The sequence below is a fragment of the Zalophus californianus genome, chromosome 10 (assembly GCF_009762305.2).
Source record: "Zalophus californianus isolate mZalCal1 chromosome 10, mZalCal1.pri.v2, whole genome shotgun sequence".
NCBI lineage: Eukaryota > Metazoa > Chordata > Mammalia > Carnivora > Otariidae > Zalophus > Zalophus californianus.
The window spans coordinates 2,234,991-2,251,048 of NC_045604.1; the positions used below are offsets into that span (position 1 = coordinate 2,234,991).

At 63.4% G+C, this 16,058-nt stretch overlaps 1 protein-coding gene across 1 annotated transcript; it reads right to left on the reverse strand.

Moving 5' to 3' along the window:
* Positions 1 to 6,977: 6,977 nt before the first annotated feature.
* NES (nestin) lies at positions 6,978 to 16,021 on the reverse strand. The gene is made up of 4 exons (XM_027612883.2): positions 14,869 to 16,021; positions 13,770 to 13,894; positions 12,062 to 12,135; positions 6,978 to 11,805 (listed from the first exon to the last, which is right to left on the reverse strand). The coding sequence occupies exons 1-4, from the start codon at positions 15,826 to 15,828 to the stop codon at positions 7,496 to 7,498; spliced, it is 5,469 nt and encodes a 1,822-aa protein (XP_027468684.2). The 5' UTR covers positions 15,829 to 16,021; the 3' UTR covers positions 6,978 to 7,495.
* Positions 16,022 to 16,058: the final 37 nt, after the last annotated feature.

Sequence of the window (16,058 nt, forward strand, 5' to 3'; positions counted from 1 at the left end):
CGGCTTGTGCGCTGGGCTCCGGGAAGGACCTGGTAGTTCTCCTGGCTGTGACCGGCAGAGGGCGCTGCGGACGCAGGCAAGGCAGTCTGAGAGTGCCGTGTGCGCGTGCGTGAGTGGGGCCGGGCGGGAGGAGCCGCAGGAGTCCGGGAGGCCGCCAGGGGGCGCCGCGACCTCTCGTTCGGAGCAGCCAGGGTGGGGAAGGGGGTAGCGGGCTGGCAGGCGGAGGGTGACTTCCGGTCAGGCTGCGCCGGCCCCGGGGGCTGTGAGTCAGCGGAGGTTGGGATGGTGAGGTCACTCTCAGAACTGGGGAGAGGAGGACGGGCCGTGAGTGCGTGTGTACCTCACCGCGGCGCACGGCACTGTGCCTTCGCGGGGGGGGGGTGACCCCTGCCGCCGCGGAGCCGGGCCCCCTTCGCGGGGGGGGGTGACCCCTGCCGCCGCGGAGCCGGGCCCCCGGGATACAGTCACACGCATGCACACACCGTCACGCGCACACGCGTCTGCTGGCGCCTGCCCTTCATCACTCACCCACAGGGCAGTTCTGATTCCTTTTCCTGGAAGTCGGGAAAACCTGCACACCTCAGAGACGGGAGACAGATCAGAGGAGCAAGAGGGCCGGGAGCCGTGGGGAGAGACCCAGAGACAGCGAGGCGAGGCCGGACGGGTGCCGCGCTGCCCGGCTCCTGGGCCTTCTCCACCCTGCACGGAGACCCCAAGCCGGCTGTCTCTGGGATGCCAGCATGACTTCCAGGCCCACACACCCCGCCCTCCTCTCCTCACCAGGACTCACCTGCCCCACCCTTGGCCCTCCCCACACAACCCAGCCACCATGGCGAGGGAATGGGGCTGTTTCTTCAGGAGCTACAGGGAGGAAAATGATCCTGGGGCCAGAGTAGACCCCACTTCGTTCTGTACTACCCTGCGATTGCCTCGTCAGTGCATTGTTAGGGATGTCAGGCGTTTAGCTGGAATTGAGTGGGTCAAGACCAAGGTGGCCCCTTGAAGGTAGCGCCTGAAGAGAAGGCTGAGGAAGGGGCAGTGCCTGTCCCTGGGCTCCTAAGGGGGGTTGTCTGAGAAACAGATCCTCACAGAGATGGAGTTGAGACGCAGGGGGATCCCCCGGAGGGCTCCTGGCGGGCAGCTGGAGGGGCTTTGGTTTCCCGGCCCGTCACCAACACTTCCTCACTGAATCGCCCCCACAGCTGTAGGCAGGGGTCCACCGTCTGATGTGTGGTTGAGGAGAGTTCCAGAGGTTGACACAGGGCTGGAACTGGAGTCCTCCCCCCTCCCCAACACCTGCTAGCTGCTGTAGCAAGTCTGCCGGAAATGGAAGCCTTCTCCTGGCTTTGTTGGGCTTCCTGGAGGAGGGGGAGCTGCTGCAGGGATGATTCAGCACTGTGAACGGAATCCAGCCCTGACCCAAGCGCGCGCGCGCGGGCGCGTGCGTGTGCATGTGTGTACGCACGTGGGGGGCCAGGGGAGATGGCTGCGGAGGGGGATCAGCACCTCATGCTCAGGGGGGGCCCACCCTGCACCTCTGGGAGCTGCCGAGCCCCCTATGTGTGGTTACCTTCCTTTTCCCACATGTCTAACGTGGGGACCCCTTCGGGCTTCCTGTTCTCTTGGGAGGAGGTCAGAGTGAATGGATATAAGTAGAGAAGGAGGCCTGACCTCAGGGGCTCTGCCATCGCAGAGGGGCCTGAGGGCTCGGTGAGATGGGCTGTCCAGATGCCCTCCCACTACCGTGGTCCCTGGCATTCCCCCAGACTGCTCTGACCCCCGGCCCACCTCCCCATTCCTCCCCCGTCCCCACCTCCCCACCCCCAACTCCCACACACCGCCCTGACCTCACTGGGGCCTTTGTCCCAGCCTCAGCCGCATCTGTAGGACTGTCTCCTGCGCAGGGAGAGAAAGGGCCCCATTGTCCCGGCTGCCCAAAGACTTAACAAAAATGCTCAGCCGGTCAGACCCCCGGGGGTGGGAGGGCTCACCCTGCGGACTGCAGCCCGATCCCTGCTTGAAGTGAGGACCCGGGTGCCCCAGCGCCCCTCTGCCTCCCCCAGACCACACAGTCCTTCCTGAGATCTCACTTCTACTCTGCCTGCTGCAAAGCAGCCGCCTTCCTCCTGGGAAGGAAGAACGGAAAGACTCAGCAGCAGAGCACAGGGAAGGGGTGGGGAGGGGGAAAGACAGAGAAAAGAGGGCGAAAGAAGAAGAATGTGAGGAAGCTCGCCCACCGGAGGACTCTGGCCTCTAATTAATCGTCTGAGCGGGTGGATCTGCAGCCTGTGTGTTTATTCCCTGATGGTTTTCCTTTAGTCTTTGGCTAGCTTGTTAGCTCAGGGAGGGCTGTTGACCACTTGGGACTGGGGCATTTAAGGGGAGCAGTCCACAGCCCCCTGACCTGTGTTCTGTGGACCCCCAAGAGGTGTCTAGGGACTCTTAGGAGCATCGGCAGGGGACATCTCTCTGTGCCTCAGTTTCCCCATCAAGGTGAGCTGAAGTTCTCTGTGACATGTGAGGTGAACAGAAGAGGAAGGAGCCCAGGAGAGACCAAGGGATTTGGGAGTTGGCAAGGAACCAGGGAGAGGGAGCAAAGCAGGTAGCAGATGTGGAGAGGCAAAACCGGGGCAGACAGGGAGAGAGTGGGCTTGTGAGTGGTGAGCAAGGCTGAGCAAGGGCCCGGGAGGGGCCAGAGCCGGTGAGCCATCTCCCCAGCCCCGAAGCCTCCTCCAGCCACCCTTCCTGGGACCCTGGGGCCCTGGCTGGTCAGCAGCTGAGCCCACAGCTGCTGAGAGCTCTTCCTCGACGGTGGCCCCTGGCATCTGCCTCGGTTTATTTCTGGAGCCGCAGCTGAGTCATGGGGGTGGGCAGGGTGAATGGCACTGGAGGAGGGGAGCTTGTGGCTCCTGGCCAAGACTGGAGGGGCCTCTGGGGTCTGGGCCCCCTCCCGTTGTCAGGTTACAGGAGGGCCGTCCACCCTGGGAACCCAGGAAGAATGGGGCCGGGGGAAGGCGCGGGAAAGCAGGAGCCAGGCCCACTGCTCCTGGAATTTGGAGAAGAGACGAGTGTGATCTGAATGTGGGGGTGCTCGGTTGGAAAGGGGCCCCCCGCGGGGACAGAAGCAGAGACCTGGATGTGAGACAGGAAGCAGCTCCTTGTTTCCCTCTGCTTCCTGCCGCAGACTTGGGGGGTGGGGGCCTTGCCTTAGGCCATTCTGTCCCTCCTCCTTCATTCAGTCCCTTCCTGGTTCAGTCCCTTAAGACTCTTCTGTCTTTCTAAGGTGGGCCCGCGGACTCAGGAACAGGTGCCTGGGTCCTTTCTTTACCCACTCGCGCTGCTGCATTCACAAGAAGCATCTCTTTCCCCAGCTCCCAGGGAGACCCATCCCGCTGTGGGACCCGTCCCCCACCCCAGCAGAGCCTCCGCTGCAGGGTGGGAGCGTCACCCAGGGGGACCCGGGGGCCCGTCCCCAAGCCCAGAGTCTTCTTGGGTTTCCTGGGCTCGGGTGGGCTTGGTCTCCGTCCCCTCGCCTTGCTGTGGGCAGCCCAGAGGGCACATTCCAGCTGAAATTAAACCACATTCCTTCGTCCCTGCCTGCCGAGGATGCCCCTGCAGACACAGCAGCTGGGACACCAAAGGGTCAAGCGGCAGCAGCTGGTCCCCCAGGAGGGGCCGGTGGGGGGTGCTGCGCAGGGAGCTTGAGGGGCCAGGGCCTTTGGAAGCAATGGATGAACTCAAGTGTTTGATCTGAAGAGGCCCCATCGAGAGGGGCAGCCTGCAGCGGGAGGTGTAAGGTTAGACCCCAGGGAGCCACAGCCTCATGGAGCCTCCGGCCGCGGGGCTCTGAGGGGAAAAGCAGAGCCCCAGCGCTGCCTTCTCAGAGGACCCTGGACGACACCCTCCCCACCCCTGCACTGGGCGCGCACAGCCGGGCAGGAAGCCTGACAGCCCTTTAAAAGGCCCCACTCAGAGCTCCCTTGGCCCGAGCCCAAAGCCCAGGCCTTTGATTCCCTCGGAGACCTGGCGGGTGGCCCCGTGGTGGCAGCAGCAGGGACAGCATCAGCCTGGCTGAACGGAGAGCTCAGCCCCTGACCTCACCCTCTGGCGCCTCAGACTGCACGGCCTTATAAGGAAGTGCCCCAAACAAACCGAGGAAGCCACCTCCGGCCCCCCACCCCACCCCCACCCCGTCCCGAGGCTATATTTACCCGGCAGAGGCCCCAGAATAACCTCCCGCTTGTCCTCGAGTTGGGGGTGGTGCTGGAGGGGTGGGTGCTGCCTGCTCGCTCCCTTCTCTGGGGACTCCACCCTCCAAAATGCTTCCTGTTGTCTGACCTCATCACAGTTCCTTCCTTCCTTCATTCCCTACCTGTTTGCTGAGCACCCCTGGGCCCCCAGAGACCCTGGGCTGGACAAAGTCCTTGCTCTCCTGGAACTTTCTGAGAGGATGGGGTCCGCTGAGCTGCGGGCCCCGGGGCCCTCCCACTCCCTGGCCTCTCCTGCGGCTCCTGCCCAAGGGTGGCCTCTCTGTGGGTAGGTCCCCGGGAGCTCTGTCCTGGGCTCTCTCTGGGTGGCCCCCAGGCCACCCGCCCTGCTGCTCTTGTCTCCACCCTGGCCGTCTCTCCTGAACTCCGAGGTAGCTCCTCCGGGTTCTCCAGCTCAGAAGATGGGACTCCCCTCTTCCAGCTGCCACACCCCCTCCGTCCCCCACAGTGGGCCCCCAAGAGCTGAGACCCTGCTCCCCTTGCTTCTGTCCTCTTGCCCACTGCCGCTCGCACCCCTGCTCAGACCACTGCAGTAGCCTCCCCGAAGCCCATCCTGGCCCAGCCACCAGACGTTATACTGAAATTGCAAACCTGGTCATGCCGCCCGCCCGCCCGTGCCTTCAAGCCCATCATAGGCTCCTCACTCCCCCCGGAAGACCTGCACACTTCCCAGCCGCCTGGCAAGGCCTCAGCCCAGAGACTCAGACTCTCCTTAGTCTCCCCGTGAACCTTCGTCCCCCTCCCCCTCCCCTCTGGCCCCACAGGCCTTCCCTCTGCTGCTCAACCCCCTGGGCTCTCTGGTCTTGCCCCAGGATTTTGCACATGCTGTTCCCTCCGACTAGGATCCTTTCCCTCCTTCCCCCTCCCCCTCCCCCCCTCTGGCCCAGATCAGGTGAGGTTCCCCACCCCCTCGGCTCTGCGCTCCCACAACCTCCTCCTTGGCTCTGTCTTCAAATGTGACTTCCATTCAGGAGCCCTTGTTCAGTTAGAAGGGAGCAAGGAACCCTGGATTCTCGGTGTCTGCGCGGTGACGGCACATAGCAGGTGCTCAGCAAATATCTGTTGAAAAGTGACACTCCTCTTATCCCCTCCCGGAATGGCCCTGTTACTGTCCAACCTTCATTTCTCTTGCTGCATCGACCGACTGCCATTTCCAAAGAGAACACGCCTTCCACTACTTACCCCCTTTCCAGAAGTCCTGACTTCTGTCTAGCTCACATCCTTCCCCCTGTTCAGGATTCTGGGGGTGACTCTGTAGGGGACCAGGGATCCCAGCATCAGGGGGCAGGACGGACACCCGGGGACAGGGGAGGACCGCTTGGCGTGGCCTCTGTCCTTGGCCCCTGGCCCAGGCGGCGGTGCCCGAGGGCCTGGGGACATCAAGCACAGGGCTCCTCTGTCCCATGAAGAGGGGCAGCGGGCGGGCCCTACTTGCCTGGATGCCAAAGTGCTGGCCCCCAGGCCCGGCAGGCCGGCGGGCTCAGACCAGGCCTCGCCAGCAGTGGGTACAGGAAGGAGAGCAGGGGCCTTGCGCTGCCAGAAGGGTGGTGACAGACAGGATCCTGCACCCAAGGGCAGGGGTGTGTGTGACATGAGGGCCTCGGCGCCCGAGACAGAGACTCCTGAGTGGAGAGGGAGACGGTGGGAGCCTCTCGGGACGCCTCCTGTCCATCCACCCCTCTGGCCAGAGGACCCGAGTGCGAGCCAGCGGGGCCGGGGCTGGGGCTGGGGTTCCATCCTCTCACTGGGGAGAGGAAGAGCCTGCTCTCCGGACCTGGGCTGGCCTGCAAATGTGGAACATTGGTTCAGTCGCCCCTACCGCGCCCCCAGCCGGACACTTGGAGGGGCTGCCTGCCCGTCCTTCCCGCCGAGCCGAGCCAGGAACGGTTTCTCTCCGGGTACCCTGACTTCAAGGCCTCGGGCCCCATCTAACCTGGGAACCCCTGGTCTCTCCCTGCCCCTCACAGAGACCCGGAGCATTCCTGGGGAGAGAGGTGGGGGTGGGGAGAAGCTGTGGCTGGGGGGACCCCAGGCCGGACCCCAGTGGACAGCACAGGCCCTGGCTCCTTCACACCTGACAGCTTCGGTTTACCCCCACCTCACGGCCTCGTCCCATCTTCGGGAGGCCAGTCCCACCAAAGATCTAAGCTGCAGCCCCCCCTCCCCGGCCTTCCCCAGCCTCCTCCTGCTCTTCCTGCCCCCAAGGCACCCCCCAACCCCTTCCCTGTCACCCAGCCCAGCGCCCCTCACTGCAGCTGAGTCTGAGGTCCAGAGAGGTTAAATGCTGACCAGAGGCCACACAGCCTCCCTCATCCTGCCCTCACCCAGCCACTTGGAGCCAACATCGCAGGCCAGACGACTGTTTGGGTTTGGAGGCAAGGGGCTCATTATCCTGGCGGCACTGAGGGGCCGGGGGGGGGGGGGGGGAGGGGAGGGAGGTGGGGACACAAGGTGGGGTGGCCCCAGGCCTAATCCTTGTCATCAGCGCTGTGGGCAGAGATGATGATGGGCCTGACTTCGGCCAGCACTGGGGTCACCTGGACTGCCACCCAGCCCTCCCTGGGCCCCATGAGGCCTTCCAGTTCCTTCTCTCCTCAGAGGCAGCCCCTCTCCAACATTAGCTTCTTCCCCAGCCACCCTGTCTCCTCTACTCCGCCCGGCCCTGAGGAGCCCCCACACTGGGGGAGGAAGAGTCCAGACTTCGGGGGTGGAAGAACTACTTTATTCAGGCAGGGATGAGCCAGACACAACATGGCAGGAATATGGGAGTCAGGACCTGGAGCACCCCCTCACCCAGTGGCCAGACACCCCGGGAGGGTGCAGCGAGGGGGGACAGGGCTGGTGAGCCCTGTGGTGAGGACCACCACGGCCCCCTCCCCTGGGAGGAGCCCTTTCCAGATGGCAGGAGGGGGGAGAAGGGGTGTGGGAGGAAAGGGGCCTAGTGCTACAGTGGTTCAGCGGGCTGAAGCTTCGCGGGACGGCCGGGTCTGAGGCGCTGGGTTGCATTCTGGAGGCTCCGTTCTCGGGACGCATCCCCATGCCACACCCTGCTTCACCTTGGCCGGCCAGGCCTCTGGGACAGAAGCCACACAGGTCAAGGGATCATAACTTAAGGGTGCTGCCTCTGAGCAGGGAGGGGGCTTAGGGACCCCCCTGACACGCACGTGCGCGCGCGCGCACACCCCCCCCCCCCCCGAGTCCTCAGAGTGAGGGAGGAGGAGCTCTCTCTAGTCCTCCCCTGAGGACCACGAGTCGACATCTCCTTCCCTTGGAGTGAACTTCAGGAACTGGCCCACGCCAAGGTGAAGAGGAGGTCCTGCCCAAGGGGCCTTCAGGGCACCCCCCTCGTCCCCCTCCTCTTCCAAGGGGCTGCCCTGGTCCGCCTCAGGGCCCCCCAGTTTCCCCTGCTCCCCTCCCTCGGGCGGCTGCAGCCCATTTACCACCCCCCCGTTCACACGCTCTAACTCCTCCTTCAGGCTGGGGCCCTGGCCATTGACACCCCGGCTGTCCCCCACTCCCAGGCCCAGGCCTCCCACCCCGCTGAGGGTTCCCAGAGGGCCGGGGACCGGGTCCTCCCTCTCCAAGGGAACAGGGCCAGACTCCTCCTCGGAGCCCTCCGAGGGCTCCGTGCTGTCCTGGGACTCAGTCTCCAGGGCGGTCATGCGGACACCGGCTTCCATGCCCCTCAGGCCATCATCCCAGGGGACGCCGCCCTCTGCGGCCTCGGACCCCAGGAAGTTCCCTCTCTGAGGGCCACTCAGCGGTGGCCGGGGGCCCCAGCGGCCAGCCCCTGGCTCCCTCCTCTCTTCTTCCTCTCCATCCTCCCCACCACTCTCTTCCTCATCCGCAAACCCATCGGACTCCCCGCCCCCGTCCCAGGCCGCAGGCTCCAGCAGCAGCTGAGACGCTTGGCCTGGAGGCTCCACAGCCTCCCCAGGGGGGCCGGGAGGGAGAGACCCCTCGGCCTCCAGGTCCTCAAGCTCCTCCGACAAGTCCGAGTGCTGACCACATTCCTCTTCCTCCTCCTCTTCCCCCGGCTGAGCCCCACAGCCCTCAGGGGCCGGGACAGAAGGAGCCCAGCCTTCCTCTCTGGCCTCCCCTTGAGGGGAGGGCCTCTGCTCTCCATGCAGGCCCCACGGGGGGGAGGCTGGGGACCGGAGATAGAGGCCCAGGGGAGTGGAGTCAGGAAGAGTCTCCCCGAGCTCATCAGCCTCGCTGTCTTCTCTGTTCTCCTCCCCCTCCTCCTGGAGATCCTCAGGGCTCCCCTCAGAACCCAATTTCTCCTGCTCCCCCTCCAGTCCCCAGCCAGCCTCCTGGGTCCCCTCAGCCAGGAGCTGGAGCCCAGGGGCATCTCCAGGGATTGGGGTGGGCGCCCGGGGCTCAGTGGGCCTTGGGCTGGGGGGCCCCAGCACTAGCTCTGCATCTTCTCCTGCTTCCTCTGACCCCAGGGGCCTGGGCTGAGGGGTACCGCTACTGCTTCCACTGTGAGAGGGGCACTTGGCCCCGGCGGGGAGCCCAGCCTCCGCTCCCCACGGGGCCTCTGGCTCTGCCTCCTCCCAGCCCCTGGGAGGCTCCAGGGGGTCTGTGCTCTTCCTGGACAGGGTGGAAAGCTCTGGGTCCAGAGCAGCTGCCTCCTCTGGGTCCTTTCTGGGCCCTTCCAAACCCTGCATCTTCTCTGCGTCCAAACCTTCCTCGCCCATGGGTGACGCCTCCCCCTCCTCTCTGGCCGGGGGCCCTGGGTCCTCCAGCCCCACCACCTCCTGCTCTGGTCCCTGCCGGCTTCCTGCAGCCGACTCGCCCACAGCTGTCTCTAACCCCGAAGTGACCTCTGGGGAGGCCTGGCCACCCCCCAGGGACTCATCTCTACCTTCCAACACCGGCTCTCTCGCCCCTGACACTCCCTGGGGAGTTTGGAGGCCTGGCACCCCCACTTGCTCCAGCTGCCCTTCGGGGTCCTGGAGGCCCTCAGTGCCTCCCTCCCCCCCGGCTCCCTCAACTGGGACCCTCTGCTCTTTGGGCTCAGGGCTCCCTGAGTGCCCCTCGCCTGTGCTCCAGACCTCCCCTGCGGCCACCAGCCGTGGCTGTCCCTGCCCCACAGACTCCTTCCCGGCGGAGCCAGCCCACTCCCTCACGTCGAGCGTGGCCGCAGCCTCCTGGCGCGCTGTCGCCCTGCCAGGGGGCAAACCCTGCTCCAGTTCTCGGTCCCCCACCGCATCTTCCCACCCCTGCTGGCTGGCAGGCAGTGGCAGCTCCTGTCCCTCCTCTTCCAAAGACCTCGGCGACTCTGGATTCTCCGTCTGCTCAGGGGTCTCTTCCTCGGGCGGGTTCCTTTGACTTCCCTGACCTAGCTCTTCTGGCGGATTCAGAGTCTCTAGGCTCCACCCGCCCAGAGATCTCAGTGATTCCTGGTCCCCCTTATCTAGGGGTCTCAGTGTCTCTCGGTCATCCTCCACAGAGTCCAGTGCTTCTTGAATTTCCTTTTCTAGAGGTTTCATTGTCTCCTGATTCATTTCTTCTGGAGACCACAGTGGCTCTTGAGTCTCTAGAGATTTCAGTATTCCCAAGTCTTCTCTTGCAGACTTTGGTGGCTCTGGAGTCTCAGTTTCTGAAGATCTCATTGCCTCTACGCTCTCTTCTTTTAGGAACCTTAATAACTGTTGATTCTCATTTTCAAGAGCTCTAAATATCTCCTGGTCTTTTCCAAGAGACATTTGTGGCTCTGGTTTCACCTTTTCTAGAGGTCTCAATGTTGCCGGGTCTTCTTCTACTAGAGACTCCCCTGGCTCCTGGTTCTCTTTTTCTAGAGATCTCAACGTTTCCTGGTTTTCATCTTCTGGAAACTTCATTGGCTCCTGGTCCTCTTTTTCTAGAGATCCCAATGTCTCTTGGTTTTCCTTTTCTAGAGACTTCACTGGCTCCTGGTTCTCTTTTTCTAGATGCCTCAATGTCTCCTGGCCGCCTTCTAGAGACCTCAAGGACCTCTGGTTCTCTTTTTCTAGAGGTCCCAATGTCTCCTGGTTCTCATCTTCTAGAGACCCCACTGGCTCCTGGTTCTCTTCTTCTAGAGACCTCAAGGACCTCTGGTTCTCTTTTTCTAGGGGTCCCAATGTCTCCTGGTTCTCATCTTCTAGAGACTCCACTGGCTCCTGGTTCTCTTTTTCTAGAAGCCTCAGTGTCTCCTGGCCTTCTTCTAGAGACCTCACTGGCTCCTGCTCCTCTTCTTCTAGAGGTCTCACTGTCTCCTGCTCCTCTTCTTCTAGAGACCTCGGGGACCTCTGGTTCTCTCTTTCTAGAAGCCTCAATGTCTCCTGGTCTTCTAGAAACCTCAGTGGTTCCTGGTTCTCTTTTTCTACGGGTCTCAAGGTCTTATGCTTCTCATCTTCTGGAGAGTTCAGAGACTCTTGGTTCTCTTTTTCCAGTAGGCTCAAGTTTTCTAGATTCTCATCTTCTAGAGACCTCAGTGGCTCTTGAGTCTCCTTTTCTAAATCTCTAGTTGACTCAAAGTTCTCTTCTACAGACCTTACTAACTCTTGATTTTCCTTTTCTGGATATAAAACTGTCTCTAGATTACCTTCAAGAGACCTCATTAGTTCTTGATTCTCCTGTTCTAGAGATTGCAATGTCTGTGGGTCCTCTTTTCCTACAGGTTTAAGTAGTCCTAGAGTCTCTTTTTCTAGAGGTCTCACTACTTCTGCATCCTTCTCTTCTAAAGACATCAATAGCTCTTGATTCTCCTTTTCTAGACCTTTTGATGTGTCTAAATTCTCTTCTTCTAAAGACCTCAGAGATTCTGGATTCTCCTCTAGAGATCTCAGAGCCTCATGGCTCTGTTTTTCTGGAGACATCAGTGGCTCTTGAGTTTCCTCTTCCACAGACTTCAGAGTTTCTTTTTCCAAAGGACCCTGGGAGTCCTGGATTTCCTTCATGTTCAGACCCCCGTCTTCTTGCCGTGGTTCCTGCTGCAAACTGTTCACCATTTTTACCTCTATGGCCATTTCTTTCTCTGCCAGCCCCCAGATTTGCCCTTCACCTTCCTCCTGGAATCTGCTGACCATTCCAGACCCACCGGGTTCTCTACCTTTGGCCTCTAAACTACAGGGGTCAGGGCTGAGGGGTGGGGCCAAGGAGGTATGATCCTCAGGGGACTGGCCAGTACTGGCCTCTTGTTGCTCGCCTCCAGGCTCCTCTGGTCCTGGCAGGATGCTGGAAGGGATGGCTACCTTGGCTTTCGAGTGCAGAGCCTCTGGAACCTGCTGCCTCCCAATCTGTGGCTGGAGCAGGGAGAAGGGGGCATCCTGGGCTCTGATCTCTGTATCCGTAATGGCACAGGGAGCCAGAAGTGTGGGCGGGATGGGGGTGCTGGCCAAGGTTGGGGTACGGGCCTGGAGGAATTCTTGGCTCTTCAGAAAGCCTGGCACAGGTGTCTCAAGGGTATCAGGCAAGGGCAAAGAGAGGGAAGTGGGGCTCAGGGCAGTGAGCAAAGGTCCCAGATGCCGGCCCTCCGGGGTCCCAGGGAAATGCAGCTCCAGCTTAGGGTCTGGAAAGGCAGAGGGGAAGAAGCAGCGTCAGTAGGGACTGGTGGTGGCCTGGAGCTTCCAAGCAGCTACCACTTCTGGCAAGAGCGCCCATGAGCCCTGCCCCCACCTTCCACTGGCTGGGCGGAGAGTACACTCGCTGCTACAGGAGGCCAAGGAGTCAAGACCTAGACTGGGTCTCCCAGGAGAGGAATCACTCTGGGGTATAAAGGGCAAAGAAGAAGAGAGTGGGGGGGAGGGTGCGGCCCCTCCTCTTACCCTGGAAGCCGAGGGAAGCCTTGGAAGTGTTGCCGAGGGTCTGCAGTCGGGAGTTCTCGGCCTCTAGGAGGGTCCTGCGGAAGAGGGAGGAAATGCTGGGTCAGCCACCCGCCCACAGGCCTCTGGCAAGCCAGCCAGGGAGGACTAGGCTGAGCCTCCACTGCGGCACAAGGCCACGCGCAGGATTACACTTGGCTGCACCCGGGGTGGGGTGTCCCATGGACACACCCCACAGCATCACAGGCTTCCTCGGGACCCAGGGCAGACTCCCACACAGTGAGCACACACCCACACAGCCCCCCCTCCCCGCCAGTGATCTCATCCTCCCTGTGGGGCCTATTCTCATGCTAATTGCTGCCTTTGTCCACAATGCCCTCTGGAGGGTCTGAGTAGGGGGCTCCTGGGGGGGGGGGAGGGGAGTGGGAATTCTCAGGCCGTTCCCATGGGATAGCCTCCCTCCTCCTCCCCCAGGGGCCCCAAAGCTGGTCACAGACAAAAGCAAATGAATTTCGCTCTCTCTCTCCAAATCCTTTTCATGCCTCAAAAACCAGTGGTTAAGCCTGCCCAGACCCTTCGCCTGAGTGGTTTGATTGGGGGTCAAGGCCTTCATCCTGGGATCTCTAAGTGCTCTGGATCCCAAGCCTTTCGGGGCAATGGAGGTCTCTGTGTCCATGACCCTGCCTCCGTGCCCCACGGGGAATGGGGGGGACGGAGAGGGGCAGGGGTGAAGCAGCACATCCTGCTCCTCTCGAGGACTCTGAGTCGGCTTAGTGTTTGCCATGGTCTCACCTCTGTCCTTGCTGACGGGGCACCTGCTCTCTGAGCTCTGTGCCCCGTGGAGGTACAGTGCCCTCTTCCTCATCCCAAGACCCTCACTGACCTTCCCTCTCGGGGCTCCGCCTCCCCTGCCCTCCTGATCCTGTCCCGGGGCCCCTGTCTTAGTTGGCCTGTGAGTTCTCCAGGTACTGTCCTCATTGCATGTCCAGCCCCCGTCCCCACCCTGTGGCAAAGCCCCGTCCTCAGGCTCCATCACTGGGTCCTCAGCCGGACAGGCCAGTTTCCCAGAAGAGACTGTGGCTTTGAGAAAGGCAGCGCTTCCTTGGTCTCAGCCTTGCTGGAGCCAACAGGAAATGTGATCAGCAGAAGGGCTGGGCACAGCCAGGGCGCTAGGGCTCAAGGGGAGTCAGGCCCATGACATTCAGGATGGAAGGGCCTCGGATGTCACCTAGCCCATCTCCTATCTCCAGACAAGGAGACCGAGGCCCAGGTCAGGTGCCCCCACCCCCAACCCGCAATTCCCCCTTTGTGGGGCTGGCCCAAGGACATCATCCCCTCAGCGTAAGTGTGCACGCGCACGTGCACATGCACGCACGCACACACACACTTTGGGCTTTTCAGCCCCTTGGCGGGGGTCTGGATGGAGAGGCCCCACGTGCGTCCAGCTCTCTCTCCTGAGGCCGTCCCACTCAGCAGCCTCACCTCTCCTTGGGAGATTTCCCAGGCACAGGAGACTATTTTGGTCCCGAACCCACGGGGGAGCAGGTGGGCTCGGGTGGAACACGTCCTGGTATGGTAGGAATCAGCCCAGAATCACAGAACCTAGCGGTAGCCCAGTAACCACCACCCATGGCTCTGGGCTCCTTCGGCAGAGCTCGGCCTGCAAGGGTGTGTGCATCCATGCGCCTGGGTGGGCCCGAGGAACCCATACCTGTATGTGGCCACCTCCAGGCTGAGGGACATCTGGAGGTGCGCCAGCTGCCGTCGACTTTCCAGGACCCGGGCAATCTGGCTCTGCAGGCCCTGCTTCTCCTGCTCCAGGGCATCCACCACCAGCTGCAGAACAAGGGGAGGCAGCCCGTGAGGCGGCGGCCCCCGCTAACTAGCCTGCTCCCTGACCCACTCCTGCCTCTACCCGCTCCATCCTGCCTGGAGCGCCCCCTCTGGAGCCCCCGAGATGAGGCCGGTGGCCCTCCTGGGCTCTCCCAAGGGCCGGCTCCTCCTCTGAGGATGCCGAGGGCGAAGGGGACTTCAGCTCCCACAGGAGGGGGGAGGTGAGGCCGGAAAGGAGATGCTTACAGGGAGGAGAGGGAAAGAAAGTGAACGCAGAAGGAAAAACGATTAATCAAGAGGCCCAGAGCAGAGTCCCAGTCACTGTCTCCTGGTCGGTCCTCACACCAGGCCCCCACCGCCTCCACTTCCCACATGTTCTGGAATCTTTCTCCTCAGAGAGGAGGGGTGGGAGGTGGCCGTGGCCAGACCTCTGTCTGGCCCAGGCGGGAGGCTGTTTTCCCAGCTGCTGGTCCCATCTGCGCGGGGTGAGGGGGAGCAGCTGTCCCGGCTTCTGGAATGTGCTGGGGGGAGCTGAGAAGCTGGGACAAGGGAGGAGGGCCGGTTGGTGGCCGCACCTCGAGGGCCCCTGACCCCCTCCTGTCGGGGGGGGGGGGGGGAGGAGAGCGGTTAGGAAGGGGGCAGACTCAGAGCTGGGGGAGCTGGGGGCTGGGAGTGGTGGCCCGCGCATCTTCTGAGCGACAGCAGAGGCGGGGACAAGCCCGCGGCCCGGCCAGTGAGAAGGCCGCTCTGCCGGTCGTTCGCCTGCCCGCGCGCCGGCCAGGGGTGTGCTCTTCGGCCCGGCTCCGAGCCCCGCCAACCCCACCCTACTCTAGACAAAGTTGGGAGAGTCCAGGGCCTCCGGCACCACTCTGGGCTTCCTAGGAAGTGGCCCCTGAATGGGCAGCCGCACTCCGCACCGCGCTCCCCAGCCCCTGGCCCCACGGGGCCTGCGCGGCTCCCCGACCCTCCCCCGTCACCTGGAACTTCTCGGTGGCGCGCAGCCGCTCCTGCCAGCCGCCCTGCAGCCTCTGCTCCAGCGCCGCCCGTAGCTCCCGGAGGCCGCCGCGCTCGGCCCGCAGCTGCTGCAGCTCCCGGCGGCCCTCGCGGGCGCCCTGCACGGCGCGGCCCAAGCGCTCGCGGGCCTGGCCCAGCGACGTCTCCATGCGCGCCACGCGCTCCTGGAAGCCGCGCACGGCCCCGCGCCACGCGTCGCCCAGCTGCCGCGTGAGCTCCTCCAGCTCCGGGGCGGGCGCGGGGGGCCCGCGGGGCGCGGCGGGGCGGCTGGGGGCGCGGGGCCGGGCGCTCAGGGCGGCGCGCTCCTCCTCGTGCGCAGCGCACGCGGCCTCCAGCTCGCGCTCCAGCTCCGCCGCCCGGGAGCTCAGCCGGGCCTGGGCGCACTTCTCGGCCTCGGCCGCATGCCGGTTGCGGGCCGCCTCGGCCGCCGCCCGCTCCCGCGCCAGCCGCTGCCGCTCGCACTGGCCTGCCACGCCCTCCACCTCTTCCGCCAGGTTGTCGCGCGCCACCTCGGCCGCGTGCTTCTCTCGCCAGCGCTGGTCGACGAGGGCTCGCAGGGCCGCCAGCTCGTCGTCGGCACGGGTGCGCCAGGAGGCGTCCCCGGTCTGTGCCCGGAGGCCCCCGAGCTCCGCGCCGAGCAGCTCATTCTGCTCCTCTAGGGCCTTCACCCGCGCCAGGTAGGCCTCCAGGCGCCGGTTGAGCTCCCACATCTGGAAAGATTCCTCCCCCAAGCAGCCCTCCATCTTGCTCCCAAGTCTGACCCACCAAAGGTGGAGAGACGCGGGGCAGCGGGAGAAGCCAGCAACTCTCAAAGCTCTTAGGACGGACGCGGAGGGAAAAGGGAGGCCGGCGGGGACAATGGCGGGGCGGAGCGAGGAGCAGCCGAGCGACTGAACGTCGGGAGTGGGAACGAGGCTATTCATACTCCCGCCAGCCAGGCGGGAAAAGGGGCGGGACCCGAGCCTTAACCCCTGGAGTTCGGGAAGCGGGGCCGGCCTGCGTCCGTGCGCCCCGCTGTGCCGGAGCCTGGAGCCTGGAGCCGAGCTGAATGCCTGCCTGGGAATCCGATCCCACCGAGTGGCTTTCCGAGGAAGGAGGCCGTGCCCAGACCTGGGCCTGTGGAGGGGGCCCCCGGGGACCGAGGCCTGGGGGC

Excerpts from the sequence above, each read along its gene's own strand:
- NES (XM_027612883.2), bottom strand. The coding sequence starts at position 15,828 with ATGAATAGCCTCGTTCCCACTCCCGACGTTCAGTCGCTCGGCTGCTCC. Across the intron at positions 13,895-14,868 it reads GCGCCACCGAGAAGTTCCAG|CTGGTGGTGGATGCCCTGGA; the intron begins GTGACGGGGGAG and ends CTTGTTCTGCAG. Across the intron at positions 11,806-12,061 it reads GGCTTCCCTCGGCTTCCAGG|ACCCTAAGCTGGAGCTGCAT; the intron begins GTAAGAGGAGGG and ends CTGCCTTTCCAG.